The 26,708-nt window shown below is 37.5% G+C and overlaps 1 protein-coding gene across 1 annotated transcript in view; it reads right to left on the bottom strand.

Moving 5' to 3' along the window:
- Window positions 1–11,812, bottom strand: part of LOC103482473 (contactin-associated protein-like 2) — a 117,957-nt gene extending 106,145 nt beyond the window's left edge. The window contains exon 1 of the mRNA XM_008438661.2: window positions 11,284–11,812. Within this exon, the coding sequence (XP_008436883.2) occupies window positions 11,284–11,392 (109 nt within the window). The 5' untranslated portion in view covers window positions 11,393–11,812. The remainder of the gene's footprint in view (window positions 1–11,283) is intronic.
- Between the last annotated feature and the right edge of the window lie 14,896 nt (window positions 11,813–26,708).

Genomic DNA, 26,708 nt, shown 5'->3' with positions numbered 1-26,708 from the left:
CAGTGGCTCCTGAAAATGTTGAATTGTTTTCATGTGCCAGAAAAAAAATTCTGCAAGTAGAAAATAGTAGCATGAAAACACAGGATGTGTGAAGACAGCAGAGAAAACAAGAAGGTTGGCTGCAATGTTTTGATGCGCCAGCTGGGGAGTCGTTATTGTATACATGATGAAGTACAACTTAATAATCTTACCTCTGAAACTATAAAAGTCATTGCAGTTACCATAAAACCAGCAGGACATTGACTTTTCAAGTGGTAACTAGAGCAAATGTACATCTCTCTACATACAGTAACTTTAAATGATTTTATCTTTGTATATTCTTGGAATTTTGTTTGGCAAAATAGTTAAAGACTTCACACATGAAAGCATTTAGTATATAAAAAAAAGTATATCTACCTTTTCAGGCTAAACCTCCATTAAACATCTGAACTACCAAGATAAGTATTATCAAGCATTTAGAGCTCCCTTGTTCTAACTTAGACCAAGAACCGTCATACTTAATTTACATAACAGATTATTTCATTGCAAAGTTGGTGGAATTGGGAAGTTTCTACATGCAACATATTTGATTTCACATCAAGAACAAGGATCCAAAGAGATACAGAACAATGTCAATTCAATCTCAGAGAAAAGCACACTTGTACACAGCACATTAGGTCTGTTTCGCAGGACAGCCCATTACCACCCTTTGAAGTGTGTGAGCTGCTAATGGCTTTAGATCCCATTCAGGGAAAGCCTGTGTTCCGTCTGGCCATTAGGTAGCTGACTCAGTCTGCTGACTAAACAAAACATGTTCTTTGCCCTTTGGGTGTTCTCCTTATGGTATTGCTTAGGAGACAAAAGTATATAAATTTAACAGTTTTGGTTTCTTTAAAGTTCATGATTAATACAGACTAAATTAACAACTTTTTGAGGAGCTCCAACTTAAATAATCCTTTCAATCAGTGCTCCTATGTTGGAGCCATATTCACACAATAGGCAAAAGAGACCAAACTGATATGTTTGCCCCATATTTGACATTTCATGGCAGTCTGAATTGCCCCATTCCAATGTTTCAAAATAACATAACTACCCAATTTGAGCCACGTATCCAATAGTTTTGAAATCGTCTGTAGCTTCTATCCAACTTTTATATCACTGACATGAGACAGGCATGCATCATAATTCTGCACAAGAAGAAGTCAGACACAGAAAATCTGGAGGTAAACAATCTCTTAAAATGAGGTCTGTGTCAGTGAAGTGCAATCCCACATCACAATCCTACCATTCCTGGTTCTGACTATACATTCAGGCTTCTCTACAGAAGTTGCAGTCAATACTCCACAAAAGGCCTTTTTGGGGTATTTTTTTTTGGTCTGGCTGTAGGGCCTTTTTGCTTTGGTTTGGTCACTTTTTGAGTCATCTCTGATCACACACAATTTACATTTGACCAAGATATGGGACCCCACATTGGGCTTTAAGGGCAACACTTAACACTGTATCCCTCAAAGTACATTTCCTTTGCCTCTAATTTCACTGTTGATCGAATTGACGGCTTGTCCTCCATTTGACTAAAAGGTAATTTGATTGCAGTTCCAAAGTGCATGTTAACTAAACTCTCCATTTTATACAAACATTTTTGGAGGATGGTGAATAATAAAACAGCTATATATATATATCCTTGTGCCAAAAAGACAAGTATACACTTACATTTCTGAAAAACATGGATTTGAAAGGGTACTCTCTGAGTGGATATATCTTCAAATCACATCACAAATGTATTTGGTCTTCTATGTACTATTCACTAAACTCTCTGCTCATCCCAGTCACAGATTAAAGAGCTAAAACAGATCTGGGATCAACCCTACTCTAATCTCTGCATGTTGGCCATCATTATTTCATTTGTAGCTAAAATAAATACTTGAAGACAAGATGACCATATATCAAGCAATGAATTTAATACTAATATTGACTGTAGGTATGGGGACTGGTAATTATGAAAGCACATCATGAAATTGAATAGCAGGTATTTATTATACCTCTGTTTAATGGAGGAATTAATGAAATTCCAAATTAATCAACTAAGCAGCTGAAGAATTGACCTAACTGAACACACCGCTGATAACTTTAATATTTCTAACATGACTGACAATGGCTCTGAATTGAGCTTATTGTTATTAAACTCACACAGTTTGATGTCATATTTCAAGTAAATTTCACATCTGTATTCTGTTTATGTAGAATACAAGTGGACGACCATGTGTAAAGACACAAATTTAACAGTGACTACACAAATAGATATGACTTAAACAAGCTCATCAGCAAAGACATACAAAACAAAAAAAAATATGATATACGAGAAAAGAACTAAGAAAGCTGCATAGAGGTAAAATATAGAAGACGGTAGATAAAAGAAAGTATAAAAGGAAACAGTGACCCCTGTTAGACAAATCTCAGCTCAGAGTGTAACAGCAACTTGAACCAGAGCTAATGGACCACACTCACATCTACCCTCCACTCTTTTTTCCCCTCCATCTTGAACACACACAAAACTACATTTTAGATTACACAAAAACCCACCAACATATAATGGAACAAGACAAAACACACAATCCTTCTCTTTTCTACAGACAAAAATATATGTGACATTTATCAAGTGTTCTGCTGAGCAAGTTATTAAAGCTGAGCCCAAAATAGTAATTCATGAAAGCTTGGTATTAATATGTGATGCTGGTTTAAAAATATTTCTCAATATTTTGATTTTTTTTATTGCATTTTCAGAATATGAACTTGGTAATATGATGTTCTTCAAATAGACATATTACCAGACTTCAATCAATTTAACATTATTGTTGTTGTAGGAAGACGAAAGATGAAAACCAATTTATTACTTACTTATTCAGAGACTATTTGGGCAAACTCTTGTCAATGCTGCACCACTGTAGAAAAGTTTATCAGTTTATCACTCACTCTTGGCTTAGTTGATACCATCAGGTAGCAATGCCTGTAAATGAGCTTCTTAGACAAGTGCAATGTTTACCTCCTGTGTCTACGGTGGTTTGTGAGAGAAATAAAATAGTAAAATATATTGGCCATCCACTTTATTTGTGGTAAGAAATGAAATGGACACTGTCAGATCAGTGCATCATGGCTGGAGAAAACAGACACAGCCCATTACCTGACTAATAATAATAAGCCTTGGCTGATTGTGGTAGTCCAAGGGTCTGCTTGTGCTGATATCATGGTAACCTCACTTCTGTCAAACTGCTCAGGATAGCTGTGGCTACAATGTAGTTCACCACTATCAGTGTGTGAAAGACTGAATGCAGCTTAAAGCATTGTGGTGTCCTCTGGACTGGATAAAGCGCTATAAAAGAATAGGCCATTTACCTACGCTTACATCTACATAAACTCACTAAAAAGGACTTAAAATGAAAAAGAACTGATGAAGCACATCACTCTTCATTGAGCTAGAGAAGATATCTATGGAAGAATTTGAGCAAATATTCCCAAACAGGTCTGCAAAGCTTTAAAAGATATACACACTCCAGGTCAGAAAGCTTTTGGCATAAAAACATTGCATATCTTTGAAAATGTTGTGTTCGTCATTTTGAGATAGATAGATCTGGTAGATCTGGGAGATTAGTGCCTGTTTTAGTGGACAGGCACTAAAACATTCTAGCGGCACTGTATGGGTCATGTAAATGGTTAGCAATAATGCAGCAGGTGCCTGCATGCATTGTTTTTTGTTTTTTTAAATAAGCTTAACTGTACTACATCTGAAAATTAAAACCAAGTTGTAATTTCATCAATTTTGTTTTTGTACTTGTGAAAACAATTTAAACAGAACAAATGCTATATAATACAATACCTTTTGGTGCATCACACTACATATTTCAATGGTGTGGAAAATTTGTCCTACCCAAAAGAAATGCTGAGTTAGGGATAAGAATGAGAACTGATGGGTGAAATATGATCCAGCCTTAAAGTAGCGTCTCCACTGAAACAGAGATACACTCATACACTTGTTTTCTCTCTCTCACCTTTCTGCTCCTCAGAGCCACAAGAGTATACAGCTGTGTTTTTCCAAATGCCCCAGCTGGCTACCTTTCCATTCTGTGTCTGAACTCTTCCTGTAAGTCTAAAAGGAAAAGCAAGAGCATTTCTTCTGTGGTAGTGGACCAAAGATTAATTCATTTAATCTTGGCCTGTAAATAAGGTATTCAAGCGCCTTAGAAAAACAAATTGAATGTAAAGGCTGAAAGAAATAACATTTGTCTTCGCTTGAGCACGATGCCCTTTTTCATAGCACTTTTCCACATGAGTTGGAAATGAGATATCCGACATAGTGTATGGCCAACATAGACCCATACAAACACACAAGCCAGCAAACCTACTCTTTCACATATGCACATTTAAACTATACTAATTGTGCATTGTTTTATAAGGACAAAGTAATGCAAAGTAAAAGATAGACAGTTTGTCTAAAGGACGTTGGCATCTACAGTATTTGTGTGAGTGATGCCAAGACTGGTGAACAGATGCTATGCTTTGGATTTTAAAGTGTAATCCCTAGATTTATTACTCATCAGGCAAAAGTTCAAAGGGTTAATGTTGCTGGATATAGGTTAAACATGAAAAAGGACAGATTAAATATATAGCAGGTTAAGTGCACAGGGTAATTTGCAATTAATTCAATGGCAACTTTAAATGGGTGGGTGTACGAAGGGTTCTTTCTTCCAATTCCCAACATTCATTAAAAACATCAATTTATTTAAGGTTGGGTGGTAAAGGAACCAATGTAAGCAGATATGTCCAGACCTCTTCCTCACTCCTCAAGCCAGCCATGAGATGTAAACTAACTTGTTTCGGATCTTTTAATTCTAGTCGAATAAGTCTAAAATACGTTACTTGGGAAGAAGTCAGGCGTCATCTTTACGACAAGAACAAACCAATTAATATGACTGCTCTCAAAGCAAGAGCAACTCTGAAACCCTGTAAATGGCTGAGATCCAGCACTTTCCCAGAGGATAAGCCCAACAATCTCTTAAATGTCAGCATTGATTGTAAACACATGGAGCAGCCTGGTTAACAGATAGTGTCTAATGGTGCAAAGGTCCCGTTTTGAAAGCAATTTCTATTCCTCAGTGGGTTTTCACCTATAGTCCTATGTTCTCCCACATGCATGTTAGGTTAATTATGACACTCAGTTCATGGAATGGGTGACATGGTTGTGTTACTCTGCATTGTCCCTAGCGATCATCCAGGATATATTTTCTCTGGCATGGTGACAAGCTGGGAAAGGCTCCAACTGGGACAGGCTCCATCACCCTGCAATTCTCAAATGAATAAACCAGATATAAAAAATGAATAAACTCATCTGGTTGTGCCTCAGACAGTGCATAGAAACCCATATTAAATTTCAGTTGGTGATTAAATATATTTAACTTACATTTTGTATGAGTCTTCAGATCCCCGATTATTTGCCCTGATAATTTCAATCGCATTGATTACTTTAACTGAAAAATAGCTAAAAGTGAATAAGGTTGTTCATGGTAGTGAGGTCGTATTAGCTATTCAGCAAGAGGGACTTTTCAGACCTACATCTAGTTCTGTCAAGCATTTTGCAGCATTTAGGTCCTAAGTAGCAATGCAATGCTATCACAATGCAAATTTAGTAAGTTGTTGAAATATAGACCCAGGTCACAAAGCACTGCTAATTTCATTTATTTATTTATTTTGTCACCATGTCTTTAGTAAGCCATTTCATCTTAATATTTTTTAGTCTATATGTGCCAGTAGATGCTCTTGACACTTTTACATAAGATTAGTGGATGATGTATAAATCAGCTATGCAGCATGAATAAATAATCAAGCTCTTAAAATGCTGTTCATTGAGAAAGACATAGCTGGTTCAGTCTTTCAATAATGCCATGGATGAACTCTCACAAATGCAACAAGGACTGAGCAAATATCAGCACTGGAGGTGTCAAATCACATCCTTGTCATTTTACTGATAAATACCACCTTCTCCCTGTTCCCTCACTTTAAATCAGACATTTTGTCCAGTGAGGTGGACCAATTTTGATGACTGCTACTGAGAATAACTTCCACTAGAATAAACTTCCGATTCATATACACATGAAAAACACATACACGCTTGACTGTCAAATACAGTCAAGCATGAAGAGAATACCTCTGGAGATGGATAGTAACTACTTTAACATTCTAAAACTCTGTTAGCTGTTTGGGTTTTAATAAATAGATTTCACATCAGAAAGATTAAGCGATCCAAACAGGTGTGTGTGTGTGTGTGTGTGTGCGTGTGCGTGTGCGTGAGCATGACTAGGAGAGAGTAAAAGAGAATATTGCGTAATTTGTGTCCCCGTTTTTGTGGGAACAAAGTGTTATGTTACTGACATTGTTAGGGGAATCACACTGTATAAGTTGTCAGTGTACATTTTTATCTGTGTCTTTGTTTCAATAGAGGAAACAGTTGATAGGCTAGTAAAATTTATTTTCAATAAAGATATTCCAATTTTTCAGGGAGAAATTCCTGCACTCATTAAAGTTTTACCAAATGCTAGAACTACTTCTTCCCTGTCAATAAAATGGAGTATGTTTATTGTGATTTGTTACAAGCCTCTAAGAATGTGGTAACACTTTATTTGAAGGGGGGTGAATAACACTGACATGACACTGTCATAAACATGACATAACACATGTCATGAACATGAATAAGCCTTCATGAATATTTATGACTGTCATAAACATGTCATAACACCCGTCATGAACATGAATAAGCCTTCATGAATATTTATGACTGTTGTCATAAAGCGTCATTCGGTAAATTATGACACTTTTAATACAAAGTTGACATTATTCAAAATGTCTTTGTTATGACAACTTGACATTAACCAAGAAATCATTACTGTTTAAACTTTACCTTTAATGACAAAGATACCTAATTTTTAAAGTGCAATCAGTAATACTTTTATAACAAATTTATATCAGTAATGATTTCTTGGTTAATGTCAAGTTGTCATAACAAAAACATTTTGAATGTCAACTTTGTATTAAAAGTGTCATAATTTACCAAATGACGCTTTATGACAACAGTCATAAATATTCATGAAGGCTTATTCATGTTCATGACAGGTGCTATGTCATGTTTATGACAGTGTCATGTCAGTCTTATTCACCCCCCTTCAAATAAAGTGTTGCCAAGAATGTTTGGACGACATTTTGGAAGCTGTTTTTGGTAATTATGAAAGCAGCACTTCTATGCCTGGTAAAATTTGAATGAGATTTTTAGGATTCACTGTGATGGACTGCCAATCTATCCAGGCTATACCCTGCATTTTGGTCAACACACAGTGGATAACACAGTGAAACATGTAGATGCACATATTCCAATCCCTGTGAATCAAATCGATTTAGGGATGACAAACAAGTGAACCCAATTCTCTGATGTGTAGCATTTTGAAGGATTGACACTGGGATGCTGACGCCATGGACTTCCCCCACCCTACTACACACTCATTAAAAAAAAGTATGGCCACTCGGTGGGTAAAAAATATCATTCTCTCACACCACCAGAAGTTTGGAACAATTTTACTAATAATTAAGAAAAATATCCATCTGTCTGTTTTTGGCCGCTTAATTTTTGCAGAGTCACAGAAGGGCAAGTGCTCATCACCAGTCAAAAGACAAGAGGAAGGGTACACGCCAGACAAGTTGTTAGTCCATTAATTGGAGAAACAAAAAAAATTATTTAAAAAAACATGCACACACACTCAAACCTAAGGGTAACACAGAGACAGACAGGACACAACCATGCACACACACACTCACACCTAGGGACAATTTGGAGAGGCCAATTAACCTGACAGTCATGTTTTTGGACTGTGGGAGGAAACCGGAGTACTCGGAGAAAACCCACGCATGCACAGGGAGAACATGCAAACTCCATGCAGAAAGACCGGGGCCGGGAATCGAACCAAGAACCTTCTTGCTGCAAGGCAACAGCTCTACCAACAGTGCCACTGTGCAGCCCTCTTAAAACAACTAATTAAACAGTAATACTTTGGATAATAGGAGGACACTGAAGTACCCTGAGAGGAAATCTATGCATGCAAAGACAGGGCACAAAAGAGCTCAGCCAAGATACAAGTACGGGACCTTCTATGTATGAGGGAACAGTACCATCAAATGCTCCACTATCCACCCTGCATGACAAGAGATCTCTAATTTTTCCAAAGTCAAGAGGTTCTGAAATTGTAGAAAGAAATATTCACAACTTGATGCTGTACAAGCAGGCCTATCACTCCCTCAGAAAAGAAAAAGTGGTAATTTTTTTATTTATTTTTTTCAGTTTATGAATATTTGTAATCATGAATGAGCAGGGGAGGCATGTGAGCCGACAGACTGAGCAAAGGAAAACTGATGAATAGAAAAGGCATGGGAGATGAGTAATGATTGGGCGCCTGTGATAAAACCAGTGAGTAAGGAGCTGCAGAATCTGAAATACACTGGAACTCAAAACAAGCCAGGGGTTAGATGTTGAGGAAGGAAAAGAATGATGACTGAAACACGTAGAACTCAGTAAAGTGAAGGAGAGCAGAGGTAGTGAGACAGGTGAATCATTTAAGTACTTAAGGTTGAAGCGGGTAATAAAAAGGCAACAGGACATAACTGTTTTTTAGTTTTTTGGGAGAGAAGGTCAAGGGAAAAAGGCAATATAAGGCTGAAATTCTGTACCCTCATAACTATTAAAAGGAAAAGTGCAAAAGAGGGCTGGATTTGTTTTTAATTTTTTTAAAAACCCAAGAAAAACTATTTAGCTTACGCTGGCAAGACAAACATGCCGTTGCAATTACATCCAGTATTTTTCCAATATCTTTGATTTACTTGGCTAAATGCATGGCGAAACACACACACACACACACACACACACACACACACACACACAACACAAGCAGGTGCTCACACACAAACAGCCAAACATAGCAACACACCAAGTGCAGAGCTACTCTAATCTGAGCCAAACCAGTCTGCTTCCTCCTGCCTTAATCCTATCATTATCACCCCCCAACGGGAGCATGTTAGAGACATGTTCAGTCACAAGACAATAATGTTGAAACAGGTTTCCCCCCCCCAAACGGTTTGGTTAATGTGTTAAATCTGCAAAATTGCAAATTCAATTTAGCTCTTAATAAAATCCAAGTATGTTATGACAGTGATTCAAATGGAAAACTGACATATACTGCAATCCAAAAATATCTAAAGCCATCAAAAGTCTGTGTTGGCATTTTACATATGTTTTTCTGTTTGCGATAACCACACCAACAAATAAGATGATTCAGTTTTCCTGCTACAGAAACTAAAAGTGATGCACTCATTTTATGCAGTCACCAGTAAACAAATTGACAAATTGGAGACAAAGGATAAGTGCTTTTCAGGAAATGCAACAAAAACAATAAAAAATCCCACGACAAGCAGTCCTGACTGATGCTTGTGTGAATTACTTGACAAGCTTAATGAGATGAGGACAGGCTAAGCTCATTTTGCATCAGACGGACTTTATAGGTAGTCTAGCCTATTTAGATTTAGTCACCCACAGTGTCACTAACATAATCTAAAGGTATAGCTTTATTTCTTTACATCCAAGAACAGTGTCTCTTACTTACACTTGTAGAAACCGAGAAGCAGTATCAAACAGAAAAAATATAGCCTACCTGTTTAAAATAAACTTACTGGTCAATCTGCCCCATAAATGTGTAATATTGTTTTTCATTATAGTGCAAGCAAAAAATCATGGGCATAGCTCTCACTCTCATGAAAACAATCTTCAGCATTTTAAATTGATCATCACCTAAACTTCAAAATCACTAGTTTGTAGCACCGTCTTTGTCATCCAACATGACAGATCCAAAAAAGTTCATGTTTTATTTAAAAAAAAGATACATATGAACTAAAATGTAAATGCAAAAGCTGCAAACATTTTGACCCAAATTGCCATGTTGCATGATGTTGTGTGCTCACTTTAAAATAAAATAAAATAAAAAACTGCAATAGTGATTCAACAATTGCAAACAAAAACTAAAATGTCCGAATAAATCTATCCGAACAAGTATAATTGATCTGCCGGTAATAAAACACGCGACCCCGAAAAATTAATCACAAAGCTTTATGCCAGGCACTTCTTGCCATCTCTGACTACAAAGAAAGAAAGAAAAAACAGAACCCGAAGTTCAAATAATACGTTTTACATTCACTTTTTTTTTTTGTTCCACTTCGTCTTCTGTCACCGCACACAGCCACACACACACACACACACACACACACGCAAATCGCTAGCAGCAGCGTCTCCCTCTTGTCGCCTGTCAGATGGAATGATTAATGATGCGCGACCCCGCAAACATCCATCCAGGACCGGAGAAACACTAGCGATCACCGGGGGAATCGGTCTCACTGAACCTTTCGGCAGAGTCTCTGTTAGCCAGACCTTAATCGAAGGAAGCACGGCTAATCTCAGTGAAGCAAAATATGACTGCCGCTATTATGGGTGACAGAAACGATCATGCAAGGTCCATCCGAAAATAACCAGAAAGTCAGTTTGTTATATATGGAGAACAGCTGAAAGACTGAGAACTATAAAAAGAGTTTGACACAGCGCCAGACAAATTCTAAAATAAATAAATAAAAGCTGCTTTTTAATAATAATAATAATAATAATAATAATAATAATAATATTTGCGTTCCGGTGTGTTGTCCATCCACTTAACAATAATAATTTACACTTGGTGTGTAGGCTGAAAAAAAGCACACTAAAGATAGTGCAACTAAAATGCAAGACAGAGCACTTTAATACATTTACATTTCCTTTGAAGCAAACCTGCATTTCTAAATTAACGTGTAAAATCAGCAAATAAAACAAGAGCTTAACTGTTTCCGGAACAGACTACGTCGAAGTTGCGAAGAACAAAAACAAAAACCACTTAAATCCTGATATTTCCTTAGGTATCTCAGCCCCCACTATAACACCCCCAAATCATACTGAAATATCGATCGCCCAAACATATGTGTGCTAAAAATCTCTCGTTTAAAGATTCTGGAGGGCAGCACGTGGAGATCTAAACTCTCGGGACCCCCTTCTTCTCGTCTCGTCCCTCGGTGCAGCCTGGCACCGTCCACCACTGCCAGCACACAGAAAGCTCAGGTTTGCATCGGTGACACAATCCGATTTCCACCTATGCACTGCACCCCAAAACAAATCCAAACAGAGAAACACTAACAACTTACGGGTTGTTGGTAGAGCTCCGTGAACACTGTTGACGTGGCAGAAAATCCACAAAACGAGGGGTAATAACAACGACGGTCTCTGGGCAGGACGCTGCCGGTGCATCTTCATGGCCGGTGAGGTGCGCAGGCAAACGGGAGAGGGACCACGGAGCAGAGAGGCGAAATCGCCAGTGAGATCCGTCAGCCTCGCTTTGCGACTGAGGACTGACAGAGAAGAGCCTGGCGCAAGTGCTCTCACTCTCCCGCTCGCTCTTTCTCTCCGTCTCTCACTGCCTCACGATGATGTAAGGCTCACACCGTCAAATAGGCTGGTCTTTACTTGCAAACGGAAAGCAATTATTCCTGCCGCGATTTTGCCTCCTTTTATTGCGACTCCCGACAGAAACAAAACAAGAGAGTTTTCGCTTGCGAGAACGACTTAGTACGACCGCAGTGTACAATGAAGGCTGTGGTAGTTCAAGAAGGCATGACAGTGCGCTGCTGAGCTGATCTCTCGACTCCTGCTCTCCGATGCGCTGTCCGCGGTGCTGAACTTATCCCACTCTTTCCGTATCTCTCTCTCTCTGTGTGTAACCCGAGTTCCAGTCTCTTGCTGCCAGACAGTGCCCCCCTCCTTCTTTGTATGGAGGTGGTGTTATACCCCAAACGTGTACTTTCCCCTAAAGCCAAAACCCATCGAAATATGCACAGGAGTTGGAGACACCACATACGACTTAGACATTATCCATGCAGGTCATATTAAAAGTCATGTTACAACACCAAGCTCCAGCGTATTTTACTGGAACGTGTAAAAAAATCAGAAAGTGATTTAAACAAATAAAAGTGTGAGAAGAGTGTTTAGGCCTTTACATTTATCCCACTTCAGTCAATATTTATAATGCCACGTTTTGTTATAATTACAGCTGAAAGACTTTTGTGCTATGTGCCAGGCTTTTACATCTACATTAAGAAATGTTTGACCCTGCTCTAATTGAGCTAAACAATTCTACTGTAGCCTCAGTTCCAAGATTGAGGCTGATGCTGTCCTAAAGATAAACCACAGCCCCAGTTTTATACCATTTAATATCTAATGTGTCCCCCACGCCTCCAACACCGCCATATTTGTCGTTTCATCAATTTTCAAAGCAACTCTAGCTGGCCTACCTGTAAGCTTCCCTACATTACAATGCTGCCACCATCCCATGTGGAGAGGGTGTACCCATTCGGATGTGCGGTGCTATTTTACCACCAAACAATTTTGCATGTAAGCAAAGAAATCAAATTTTGGTCACATCTAAGTGGAGAACTTTCTTCCATCTCTGCTATGCCCCCTCGATGGCTTTGGCAAACTGAAAATTAGACTTCTCTGGGGGGTTTCCAACAGTTGGCCTTTTGTTTTAGCTATTATTCCATAAAGGTCTCCTTTTTTTGTTGAAGGTAGAACTAATATTTGTGTTGAGAGTTTCTCCCACTTAAGTTGTGGGTTTCTTTAGCTTCACCAAAGGCTCCATGGGACTTTTAACTTACATATACATATGGCGTAAATAAAAAGAAACGTGTTTGGAGGTTTGTAAATTAAGTCTCGAAAAACAGATACTCCCAGCTACTGGACAAATTAACATCCAGACACACAAGTGTCTCTGGAATAGCTCTGTCTTTGGTCAGAGTTATTCTAAAGAAAATGCCAGTCTTCTTATATCATTTGCCTCTCTTCTTCATGGCCATTGTCATTTTCCCAACCTCCCCCTCCTCTTCTATCGGTTGATTGCTCCATCCACCCACTTCATCGTGCCATTTGCCGTTTTAGTGTTCTTTTTTTTTTCCCACAAGGACTGCAAATGGGTTTGTCAATATGTCATGCATGGTAATTTAGACATCATTCAGCTTGTTTTTACAAAAAAAAAAAAAAAAAAGATAGTGAATACTAAAGGACCCCATTGTAGATGATTTTTAACAAAAGAAAGTTGATGACAGCAGTGATGAATCTCCTGAGGAATAATGTTTTGTGAAGCATTGTGTTCAAGTGAAGTGGGAGATTTTCCACAGTCAGCATCAAGCATGGCTGCGTCACTGCTGCTATCTGCCCACCGTGGGACAGAGAAAATAAAGTTCTACTTATATTTAACCTTGTTCTCCAGAGCATTATTTGGAATGTGACCTTTGACTCAAGTCAACAATATGAAGAATTGCTGGCTGCACATGGCAGCAAGTTTGATCTTCAGATTTTCTGAATACCAAAGAGGCCTAAAATTGTTTAGTGTCACAGAAAGAAGTCGGACAGAACAAGCTCTGCAGAAAATGACTGGGAAAATTGTCTGCACTCTGCATGGCACCATTTTCTAATCCTGGTCCTTAACCTCTCCCACACACCTGCACTGCATGCCTCACATCTCACATGCTATGAACTCACCTGATTCAATTAAAAGGGGTAATTATAACGCTTCAGCAGGGCCCGATGAAAAGCTGACCTACTCATTTGAACCAGGTGGGCTAGAGAAAGGAACCATATAAAGCCTGCAGAGCAGATTGCCCTGAAAACCAGTGATAGGAGTTGCTGGGTTGAAGTGAATAAGGAATTTGTTGGGGAACAAAGTTAGCTCTGAATTTGATTTGCATTTTGAATATTTATGCTCTTTCAATTGAATCTAGAACTTCTTTTATTTTTAAGAAAAAATATAATGTAAATCATACTCTTAAATGAAATAAAGAGCCACATTTATGAAATGCAAGAAGTTATCTAGCTTTGGTAAAGATTTAGAAGAAAAAACAACTTTTTCATTGTTTAAAGTACTTGCAGCATGATGTCCTATAAACAAGACAAGAACTAGCAGCAGGTAACATTTCATAAAATACAGAAAGGCCATCAAAAATGTAAAATACTAAATGCATTAGTTCAAAGATTCAGAATATGGTGATGAAATGTTTCATAAAAAGGCTCATGGCTTTAATTCTGTGACTATAAATCACAAAAGCCTTACAAATAAATTAGAGAACATAGGTGATTTAATCAGTTATAACTCATGCACTATATACAGCTAGAACTAATGCAAGAATGGTGAACAAAAGCAACTTTTGGAAAAATTTTATATTTCCAGTGTGACACAAGCTACAAACGTGTCCTATGTCCTACAAAGGGGACATAGGACACATATGAAAGAAGGTGCTTTTTTTTTTGGACTGGACCAAAAATCATACTTTTTAACCTAGATGAAGAAACCCTAGACAGCAATGCCCAAAGTCGATCCTCGAGGGCCAGCATCACACATGTTTTAGTTCTCTCCCTGGTTTAACGCACCTGGATCCAATGATGGCTTATTAGAAGGTCTAAGTCTCTAAGAAGAATATTGACCTGCTGAAAAGGTTGTTATTACCAGCAGGGAGAGAACTAAAACATGCAAGATGGCGGCCCTTCAGGACCGACTTTGGGCACTCCTGCCCTAGACTATGTGCAAAAAGGGGCTAAAAAGTAGTGATCATGGAGGCTACAAAACAAACACACACAACACTTTTAAGATTGTTTATGTAAAACAAATCCAAAAACAAAAAGGGACTGGGAAAAAAAAAAAAAAACATACTTTATATCTGTTCCACGTTACAATTATGCACCAATTTCTTTTTGTGCTTCAGATACATAAAAAAAAGACACTGAAGTTTGTAACAATACAATTGGGAAAAGTTCAAAGCACATATCTTGGCAACAAACTGAACTAATCACCACAATTTGTAGTGCTAGCTACAAATTGTACTAATTTCTAGTGAAACAAAGTATTTGTTTACTTTGTTAAGCAAGAAGTGTCATTAATTAGAAATAATGAGAGTCGTATGTAACAATCAACATTTGTGGTCTTCATATACCACCTTGGCTGTATTCAAAATTCATTAAGCCACCTGCATTTTTGCATCATAGTGAAAGATTTATTAGCTTTATAAAACACTTCATATTCAGTCTTTTGTCAAATGTGGTTTTATTGGTCCTTTCTGGGTTTGTCTACTGATATCTTACCTTATGAAATGAGCCAGTTGAGTTAGCAGTTTGTAGAGGTCTGTTTTGAAGAAACTTCATGGATTGTGTTCATCTAGAGTAGCAGAAGAATTTGTAGCGAGGAGATCCATTCCTTGACCTGCACACAGAGTTTCCAGTTACTTTTTAAGTGGCTCGCTCTGAAAACATTCCTGGCATGATATAAGGAATTCCAGGTCAAGCGATACCAAAGAAAACATGGTTTCATTCAGACTGTTGTAAAGAAATAAAAACTTATTTTGTTGTTTTTATTTTTTTTTCCCCAAGCACAGACAAACTGCACAAACTTGAGTCTGGAATAAAGCATTGAAGAATGAGAGTAACTGCAGTTGTAAATTTTTAAGCAAAAGCGAGAAAGAAACAACAGAAAGTGAAGAGAAACAAGATGAAGAGATATTTCTTAAATTAATTAGGCACGACTTTTAGACAAAGGAGTAAGTATGATATGCTTAGTTGTTGTAGTGTCTTTACTTCTGTGATATTTGTCACATAATACACCACTATAAAACTTTTTTAATTCTGTGTCATTAAATTTTCTCCCCACAGCTTCAGAACAAGAAATATTGGGTTGTGAAAAGGGGGTGTTGGGGCTTGCTTAGGATTTATCAGTACTTTCTCATAAACGTGTGGCTTCACTATGTCCATTTTAAAAGGAAAAAAGTAAATTCTTGTGTAAGTGCCCTGACCTAGTTGGCATTACCAAACATAATTTCAGACAACTATTTTGACTATAAAGCGTTCTTTGCTACATAAAGAAAATGCTGCCACAATTCGGGTTTTGTTTCTCAGAGAAAATTATTTGAGTGGACATAATGAAGCACAGGTGGAACTAATTGCATTAAGGCTGGCTTCCATCCACTTAATCCTGCCAATAATCGTTGCCAGTAAGCCACTAGTGAGAGTCACTGACCTGTCTGTTATTAAAATGATTGGTAACACCTGCGCAACATACGGTAAACTACGCATCCTGTAAAAAGCTCGTCTAGTGCGTTTCCCCATCACTTCCAACGACACCGTAAATCCGTGAAAAACATTCTAGGGTTAAACAATGTTAAAACCAATAAAAGCTTTTGATGGTACTAGAGGAAATTGTTTCCTCTAGTACCATAAACATAACTTGAAAACGAAGTACAATGCACTAAACGCTTACCACGATGGACCAGTTGTCCGCGTCCAGGAGAGTCAATAACACCTTTTTTGTTTGTTTCAAAGGGACTTGCTTGTTTGGCATTCTTTCTAATCAGCCAACAAAATGAGTAGGAAACTATGACGTAAATTTGCTGCATAGTTTTTAAAATTGGTTTGGGAATGACAGTGGAGAACGTGAACGAAGCCATTTAGTGCATGTTGGCAATGATTTCAAATATTGAATTAACATTGACAACAATCTCCTCTGCTTGAAAAGAAATGTTTGGTGAGCATTACCGCCACCTACGGGTGTGGAGTATGGCTAAAAATGTATCAAATCCATTATGGATTATATTTTGTTAAAGTTTGTCCTTAAATACCTAATTAAATGTTGAATATTTTTACTTTTTGAATCTCCCTGTAATATGTTTAATAAATTAAATTTTTATTTTTTTATCTACATTCCTTCAACATTAACCTTCTATTTCATATCTCCTACAAACTATTTCTATTGTTTCAAATTCTCCACAAAATTGGCATTGTCCCGTATCATGTTTGCTTATTGTAAATAATGTATAACTGAATCCAGTCTGTCCAAATCTTATTGTTAGTAATTGATCTTTTCTTCTGATTCTCCTTCTCATGTTTCCCACTCTCTTTTAACATCTTCCTTTCTTTCATTCATTCTATTCTTTCAGCCACTTTTCCTTCAGTTCTTGTTTAATTGTGTCTCTGATTTACTTGTGATTACTGAAGTTGGTTCTTCCTGTTTTGCCATTTTTGCTCCTCTGTATGTCCCACTTCTCTCATAGCAGTGGAGGCTGATTGTTTACAGCGCAGGCAATGTCATACCTCACAGCCAAACGTTAGTGATGGGGGTAATATCTAAAACTTCAGAGTCCACGCCTCCAGCAAGTAATCATTTTGCAATAGCCGAGGGTCCAGACCCCTGGAAAAACCAAAGCCTAAGGGTTTTTTTTTTCTTTTTCTTTTTAACCAGACCATAGTATTTGGGGACCAAATCTAAACATGTCATATAAGCAAAAGGCTAAAATATTGAGGCTGGAAACTCAGTAAAATGAAAAGCCAAGCACCATAGTCCACTAATAAAAAAAAGTACCCAAATGTATATTTATGCATAGGTTTTAATTGAAATACACCCCATGTGTCAAAAAAGTTAATCTATCTTTATTTCAAATAAATTAGAATATATAATCTACTGGTATTTAAATCTTTGGTGAAATTTAAATATTAATTTACCTCATGGTCAGACAATGTTTAAACTATTTAATGATATAATTCATCACAGACAACAAAAATCTCCCTATATATTATTTTTTTATTTCTTTGGAAATTAAGACCTTCAGAAGCTGGAATCAAACTCACAACTTTCCAAGATCAATTATACTTTTCTCCACAGTTGCCTCATGTTCAATAGCTTCTAATAATAAAATTAGTGGTCATAAAACAATCAGATCATGACTTATTAATATCTGATCTCTGTGGACAACTAGTATAACATCTATGTACTTTGGACAAAGAAGCTGAATTAAACATAATTTCTTTGCCACTTAAATTTTAACTGCATGAGACACCTTTCATTTGCACTCCGCTGTGAGCCGAGATGAAATGCTGGTATATTTCTTTCCCAAAAGAAGCACAGAGGAATTGACTTATGTTAATTAACGACCTTCAGTGTCAATCGTTGCAGAGATTATTTGCATATTCTGAAAATAGCACTCAAAGCAGCAGAATCAACATCTGCACTTCTGTGAAACTCTTCCTGCTCTTCTCCCTTCATAAATATCACAACATTGCAATACAAATCACTATGCATGTTGAACAAATCCGTGTAACTTCATGGAGTATGTTAATCTGAGGGAGTGAACTCCCATAGTGCATCAGTGTCTTCCCCTGGCATTCAACGTGTCGCTTCAATACGTCCAAAGTAATGGGGATAACAGAGCATCGTGTCTACTGGGGAACAAAGAAACATGTTAAAAGTTATTTTTTTGTTCCCAGTCAAACAGGGAAAATGTCTAATATTTATACCAAATTGCCATGCACTGTTTTCCAAAGATGTTGATTTATTAACCGGATCCTACTGAGGAGAAGCGTCATCCTGACTAACAGGAAAATAAATATTGTCCAATCACCATATTTTTTAAATCCCACAGTCTTTGTAAGGTAATAAAAGGTTTTATGCACTTAACTTTGTCTCTTCCCATAAAATGTGTTATTACTGATAAATGCCATTTTTATGAATTAGAAAAAGGTACGTACAAAAGTCCCACCCCTTCACATATGGTATCATTGAAAAGCCTTAAATGTCCTCTCCAGACACCAAAAGGAATTAATTCAGTAGAATGCAGGGGGTGGGAGATATTCAAGTTTAGAAATGTCTTCTACAGAAGACAAAAATAAACTACTGGTAGTCAGGAGGATATTATGATGCTGCCACTACCATGTTTCCCAGTGGGTAAGGGCTATTCATGGTGACATGCAAGTTTATCTTCACCTATGGCAAACCACAAGTTTTATTTGCAAACAATTTTGAGAACCATTCCACATTTTTATTTCACTTCGCCTATATTTAATGCATAGATCCCCAACTCCTGTCACCTTGCTGCGACTTTTAGATGCATCGTGGCTCAACACAAATGAAACAAGTCAGAATTAGCTCAGCAACATGAACCACTCAGTTTATGTCGCAGCTGAACGTTTCAGGTATTCAGCATATCTCCAACAGACAAAGGTTGAGAGGCGAGGTACACCCTGAGCAGATCGCCAGTCCATCACAGGACATTACATCAAATTAAACTTTCTTAAGCAAGCTTTTTATTTTATTATTCTGTCTAAGCTGAAGAAGATTTAAATGGGAAAAAAAAATGCCATGTGTTCTCTGTAAATATGATTCAGAAAAGTCCCAAGACTTTTTGCCAAGTGGAGTAGGTGGATCAAATATATTAGGCATGTTACAAAAGAAAAAAAAAAAAAAACGGTTTGGGATGCCCCCCCTTGTAATCAAAACAAAGAAGCAGTAATGGTGGCAATATCCACATATCTTTGGGATATGAATGATGAATTAGTATTTCAGTCTACACCTTTTGCTCTATTTCAAACTGTTAAAAGCCGTGGCTCCAGCCCTAATAAGAGAAAGCGTCCGTGCCCAAGCATTCCTATTATGTGATGTCAGGTCCCTCTTATCCTTAAGAAAATTCAATTGTAAAGACAGTCAAGGTCAGTCACTGCTATGTGAAGATTTACTGAAAGAAAGTGTTAAAAGAATAAAAAATAGATCCACATGTGAATCAAAAAAGAATAGACAAAAGAAAATGAATGTGCTGATGTTGCATTTCTCTGCATAAATCCAAACTTTTTTTTTGTGGCGCTGCTTAGGTCAACCAATTTTTTCCCCTCTCTCTCTCTCTGTCTTTCTCTCTCTCGTTCTCTCTTGTTCTTTCTCTCTTCGAAGCCAAGAGTCAGACGCTATGTGCACTTACAAGGAAGGTTGGTCTTTTAATAATGCCATGGCATAATTGGTTTCTGAAACATTTCATGGCCTTAATTAACTAAATGAGCCTGAAGGAATTAGTTAGTGGCAGGGAAAGACAGGACAAAGGAATGAGAAAGAGGCAGAGCAAGGAGCAATACAAACGATAAACATCAGTACCTTATTTCTTCAGTTCACAAATCTGCTATTCATTTGCAGACCTCTTCACTACTGTTCAGCCAGTCTCCCAATATGTGTGTCTCTTTTAACTCAGATTAATCTGTCTCTAATTAACCAAATATTTGTAGTATGCGCTTAAAGGATAAAAACTGTGTTTGAATATATAAGAAGTGCTTGCAGCAAATCGTTAAAATGATAGCATCAAAACATTTAGGAACAACTGCATTGTGGATACCAGAGATAATCAAGGGCTAATATGCATTTGTGTCCATATCCATGTTTCTGGAAAAGTTCTTTGAGCGTTTGAATTTAATTGGAGAAGCTAACTGTTGTTAGCTGTAGAAGCTAACTGTTTCCCACCACAATTAGCTTCTAACTAAAAACTGAGATCCTTTAGTACCCCGAAAATAATTACCTGACCTGAATGTAACCACGTAAGAGCTGGAGAACCTTAAAGGGACAGCAGATTAATCTAGCTTTTATGGAAATTATTGGATTCATAAATCTACAGTGTGTAAAACTTAAATATTTAAATTGTCTCCAGAGCAAAGGAAAAAACATAAATATTAGGGAACAGCTGTACATATCCTCAAAATAATGCAACATTTAATATCTGGAAAATATTGATACATTTAATATTTTATCTTGAAAGGCTTTCAATGTTTTGCTGTAAGGAATGGCCATCCTTTTTTTTGAGAAAGACAGAATAATCTATATAACCTATATTACTACAGTGTTATCAAAACACTGACCTCAGATCTGTGATGTGCTTAAAGTTTTCACTTCGCCGTAGAAAAACAAAAATGATTGATGATTTGAACGACACATCTCATATCTACGTACTGGACACAAGATAAAGGGATGGAAAATTTTGTGCGAGTCCAAAAGCTTAATTTTTTTCCCCTCAGATTGGACGGTTGCAGGCTACACGTTTGGACACCTCAGTACAAAAAGACACAACATTGATGGGACTAGCTACACTTAGTCAAATAGATAAAAGTGTGTAAGTTTTAGAAACTTTACAATATTGCTGAAGAGATGTTCAAGTGGTTTGTTACATGAAGCAGGTCTACGTTTATTATTTGTGTCTGACTTTCCGTGGAATTTATTAAAATGAATTTTTGAGCCTGATCTCACTGCAACCTTGAACGCTATTACTGAAAATGGAAAGATGGATGGAGAGAACATTTTTGGACATTAACTGCTAACATTCTAATTGACTGGAGAAATGAGCCTGAAAAAAACTGTGAATGGTAAATTAGTTTTTGTCTACTTCCCACATAACAAAAAAAATATAAATAAATAATAAAAAAAACCAAAACAAAAACAAACCTGCATTAAAAGGTCTCGGAAAATTAAATGACTCATTAACTTTTTCTCTCCTTCATAATTTCGATTTTCTCTGCTGTCGGTTCCTCGTCACTCTTGTCATCCCCCTTGAAGTCTCCTCCTCTTACATGACTTTGCATAAGTGACCTCATTCAACTCACTTCACTTTCTCTTCCTTTTAGATTCTAATAAAGCATGTTTCATCCAAGTTGCTAACTGTTAAGTGCTAACGACTGATCACATTATCCATATCCTTTATCATCTCAGGAGCCTACACGACCCCGAACTCAGCCAATCCCATCTCAGTGTAATTAATGAGAGTACCATAAAACGAGCTCATGCACACGCTCTGCTGACTGATGGAATGTTTTGGGAATGTGTTGTCGGGTCAGTGTGGTTGCCGGGCGTCTCGTTAATGATGGAGCACTCTCTCTCTAATGTTGGGGTGGGGTGGTGGTGCGTGTCCGAGCAGGTGTGGCAGAAGCACTAAGAGATGGCTAATCAAAATGGAATTAGTCGGCTGATTGCCATCGGCTCTGATTGAGGATATCCCTCAGTCACACATGCTGAGGCTAATTGAAAGGAATTTCATGGCAATAGGTCAGCAACAGAAGAATTAAGAGAGGGCAAATCATAATTTCCGCAACTTTGAACAACTATGCAACACTGTCTTCTTCTGGTATTGCTAACTCGGTTTACTGTCTTCTTAACTTGAGTCCAAACTGGATGTAGATTTTATTCTGACATAAAGGTCGAAGTTTGTATTTTAATGTATGGGAAAATGTTTTAACTCTAAGGATAATTGATCCTAGTTAATGACTACTTCACAGAGGAGAAAGATCTGAACTAATAAACTTAAAGACTTTTCAAACCCTTATTGAGCAGAATGCCTATATTTTCTTCTGCATCTTTAATTTAAAGTTGGAAGCCTAATAAGCAAATATTAATGAGGTAATTAGCCTTTTTAGCAATTAGTAAGCTAATGCTAATTCTAATGTGCTTATCCATAAAGGTGGCTCTTCTATTGGCTTTTAAATAGATTTACTCAAAAAAGAGGGATACTTGGATGCTTCTGGTAACTGACACATTCCCAAATATTGGAATTTGCCCTTTTTAAAACAAGGTGGGTGTAGTTATTGGGGATTCTCCTCAGATAGCAGACTAGCAACCATGGGTGTTGCAGTGAGGCTGCTGTACAACCAATGAAAACCCTGCATCTGTCACTTGAAGCAGCTGAAGCTACATGAAGGTCATCAGAATATTTTTTGTGGTCTCAAACTCTGAATTTAAAATAGTGATACACCTGGCTGTCAGCTTCCGATATGAATCACTATTTTGAGATTGTGCTGTGCCATGCCATCTTTGTAAAGACCAAGCCCCGGTAGCGTCCATGATTTCAGTTTTTTTTTTAGTCTTCTTATATTTTCACAATTTACCACCCTCAGCATGAGGGTGAAGTGGAACTAAACACTTACAGAAACCAGAAATTGATTAAAAGTCAAGACCCAAGGATCGAGCTCAAACAGTCCCGTACTGTCTTTCTCTTATCGCACCAGTTTTATTGCTCTCCTGATGCTGGTAAGTCCAAAGCAAGCTCATAACTTGGTTTTATGATAGCAAAACAAAGGCTTTCTCTCTTGTTCGGGTTTCTCTTAAATAATGTGTGTGAGTCACGGTGTGAGTGCATCCACACATGCACAATTTGTTCAAGGATTTCGCCTCTTAGTTCAGGCTGAAAGGCTGCAATACCTCCTAATCCATGATGATTGGCTAGCTGATGGCTCCAGCTAAATATGGACGGCTACCCTTTTGCCCTTGTGCTGTGGCAGTTTTTGAGTTGAAAATCCCTTAGGCTGCTCACACATTTTTTGTAAGATCAACCAGGAAGCACATTCATTTACACATATCTTTGCTTGCTGCTTTGCAGTGGAGCCATATTTTGTCCTCTAAATACATTAGGCATACAGGACTATTAGAAGCATTTCAGCTGAACATAACTTTGACCTGCTGTCATGTACGCTATGATCAAACATAAATGTTTAGTTTTGAAGTTTTGAAATGGAGAGTTGAAAGATGTGTTTTCGTCTCTTGATGAGTCTTTTTTAACAAATTTACACTAAATGGAACATTTAAAAGGAAAGCAAACTTACTAAATGTGATTTAAGGTTTAGATAAAAAAAAAAAAAATAAATAAATAAATAAATAAATAAATAAATAAATAAATAAATAAATAAATAAATAAATAAAAGTAGCTCATCTCCATAACATTGCATTATATATTCCGATTAATTTCATCAGTAGTTTTGAGGCATTGCAAAGGCTTTCAGCCTGAGGTGTAAAACAAGTTTTCAAATGTATTTTTTAATATTTCATCTATTGAACTTAAACTTAAACCCCTTGTGAAAACCAAGCTTTTTCTTTTCAATATTAAAACAACTAGCAAAGAATTATAAAAGGGCTGACAAGTCAAAAATACAGCAACATTTTGTCTCTACAAGTGAAGAAACCTCACCGCATTTTCAACTATGCATACATTTCGGATCAAAAAGGCTATGCGGAAACTCACACTGCTAGCCAGAAAGTGTTAATCCTGCAGGCAACTGGAGTGGCTCTGCCATGAACTGAAACTCACCTCCCATCACCTTTCAGTATCATTATCACCCTCCGCACCCTCGCGAACACCTTGCCCACATGCCATTTTATTATTAAAACCTTGACAATATAATATCCTCGCCAAGATGTAATGTCTTGTCTCAGGTAATTCCATCTGGCCAACCTGATGACTCATTTCAGCAGCAGTGCGTTGGGATAATCGGAAAGTGACCCGAGTTGAAGACAGACAAAAATCTTTTCATTTACTTTGGGGGTAAAAGGGCAACTCTGTATAATTCCGTTATACACACAACATGATTCACTATAATGAAGCGGCTGTGAAAAAAAAAAAAAAAAATCTTTCACAGTCATGTTCCGCTGGAAGAGTTGCATTACACTCTGCAGGAGAATCAACACAATATGTGTCTGCGTGATGGGGAATTGTCAAACTCAATGTTTTTTGCTTGGCTTCAAGAGAGAATTAATATTTTATTCTGTAGACGCCTATGTTTTAATTATAAATCCTTTGGCAAGAAAAGGCAGAGGCATGTGACAATTGCAGTGTTTGTTTTATAGCAGGAAAAAACTGCTTTGGCCTGGAAACTGCGAAATCTCATTAAATTTGGAGAGAAAAGTGTGGATCACTTTCTTGAAAATTGCTAGAAAGAGCTGTAAGCTTGACAGAGAATGTTTCGGGTTTTTCATAACTATGTCTACAATGCTTTTGGCTGCTTTTACATTTTCACAATAAAGCTGGATTTAGTCAATTTTAGAAGAAAAGAGACATTTTTATTATTATTTTAAAAATACCTAACTTTTCTTACACCTGTGTATTTTTCTACAAACATAACGCGGTCCACAAGGGCTTTTTTTTGTTTTTCCTTTCATGAAAATGTGACTTTGATTTGATTTATTTTTACCTTTAGTTGCTGTGCAAGGTGTTAGTTTTTCGGGTTGTTGACTTCTCATTTCAGAGCACATTAACTCAGTTCGACTCAGCATAGGTGGTGAGTGTCATGCGATGCTTTGCTGACACTCTATCACTGTGTGAATCCAGATGTGCCTGCAGATGTCGCATGCTACCAATTTAATGGCAGGTGGTAATGCTTTTCATACCAACTATGCAGAACTGATGGGCCTTTGCTTCATCATTGTCCCCCACGGGAATAAATATGCTTATATCTACACTGCAATTTAGGTTAAAGACATAGAATGAAGAAACATTAAAGAGAATTAACTTAAGTGGTCATTCCGTCATGATTAGCTTTTAAAACGCATGTTGATTTGGAGAATATGTGTGTGCGTTGCTTTGAAACAGTATTTTCAACAACGTCTCTTTTTTTTCTTGATTTTGTTGGAGTCTCACCTGTTTCAGGTCATCAACCACATTTATATACGAGACAAAGATAACAAAAGTAAATAGAAAAAGCAATTTTCAAATGTTGATTCCAGTCATGAAGGACAACAAGCGTAGCAAACTAACCTGTCCATTTGTGAAACAAAGGTAATTGCTCCCTAAGCCACCTTCAGAGGAAAAAGTTGCCCTTAAAGCATTTTGTAACAACTGGCAAAGAGTCTTTCACATCACCGTTGACTAATTAGGACTCACCTTTCTTTTCAGTGTTTTAATTCAGTTGCACTGTAAGGCTTTCATTTTTGGCCACATTGGATTTATATCCAGACTTTGTTTAAGCCATACAATAAATATTATGCTGTTTTTTATTTTTATTTATTTTTTGTTTAGAGGCAGGTTTGTTAGTTCATATCTTTCTCATGCTCCATAAATTAATTGCCTCTGAGCTGAGGGTCACAAAATAATGGTCACATCTTCTCCTTTTGGACTTCCTGCTAAAGCAGTGTTTATTAAAGTGGGTCTTCAGGGTCCACTGTCCTTCAGCTTTAGCTGTGTCTCTCCAGCACACCTGGTCCAAATGACTGCATTACCTCCTCAGCATGCCATCCAGTGCTGCAGAAGTTGTTAATTACCATCCTATTCAGAAGTGCGGCAGCAGGCAAACATCTAAATTACAGTGGACCCCTGGTATATGTGGGGCAACTAAAATCGTAAAATACTTTTGATCCCCTGCATCTGCAAATACTGGATCAAAAATGTGAGGCAGGCTGCAGGAAAATTAGCCCTGAGAACCAGGGTTTAAAAAAACTATGATAAAGAGGAGGATTTATGGTTGCAAATTGTCAAAGTGAATCAACCCCAGGCTTCAACACTACCTCTAAGAGTGACGTGCGGTGAGGTTCATTGATGGTGAAGCACTGACTTACGACACACTTTGCATGTTATTGGACGTACATAAATTTCGCGCAGGCATACAATACTGTGGGGCAAAAAGACTAATCTTTTACATGTCATCCATAGCCGCGTTAACTCAGCGAAACTTAGAAATGTACAGGGGCGGATCTAGAAAAATATTTATGGGGTGGCAAGAGGGGGGCAGGGATCTTTTCAAGGATGGCAGCATATGCCAGTATATATATACACTGCTCAAAAAAATAAAGGGAACACTTAAACAACACAATATAACTCCAAGTAAATCAAACTTCTGTGAAATCAAACTGTCCACTTAGGAAGCAACACTGATTGACAACGGGGACCCTCGTCGGGTCAAGCCCTGCCCACCCCCTGCCCCCCCCCAACATTAAAAGTCTAGCTCTGTCCCTGAGTAGACATAACACACATACACACAC

The sequence above is a fragment of the Poecilia reticulata genome, linkage group LG20, assembly GCF_000633615.1.
Source record: "Poecilia reticulata strain Guanapo linkage group LG20, Guppy_female_1.0+MT, whole genome shotgun sequence".
Taxonomy (NCBI): domain Eukaryota; kingdom Metazoa; phylum Chordata; class Actinopteri; order Cyprinodontiformes; family Poeciliidae; genus Poecilia; species Poecilia reticulata.
This window is presented reverse-complemented; position numbering and strand designations above follow the sequence as displayed.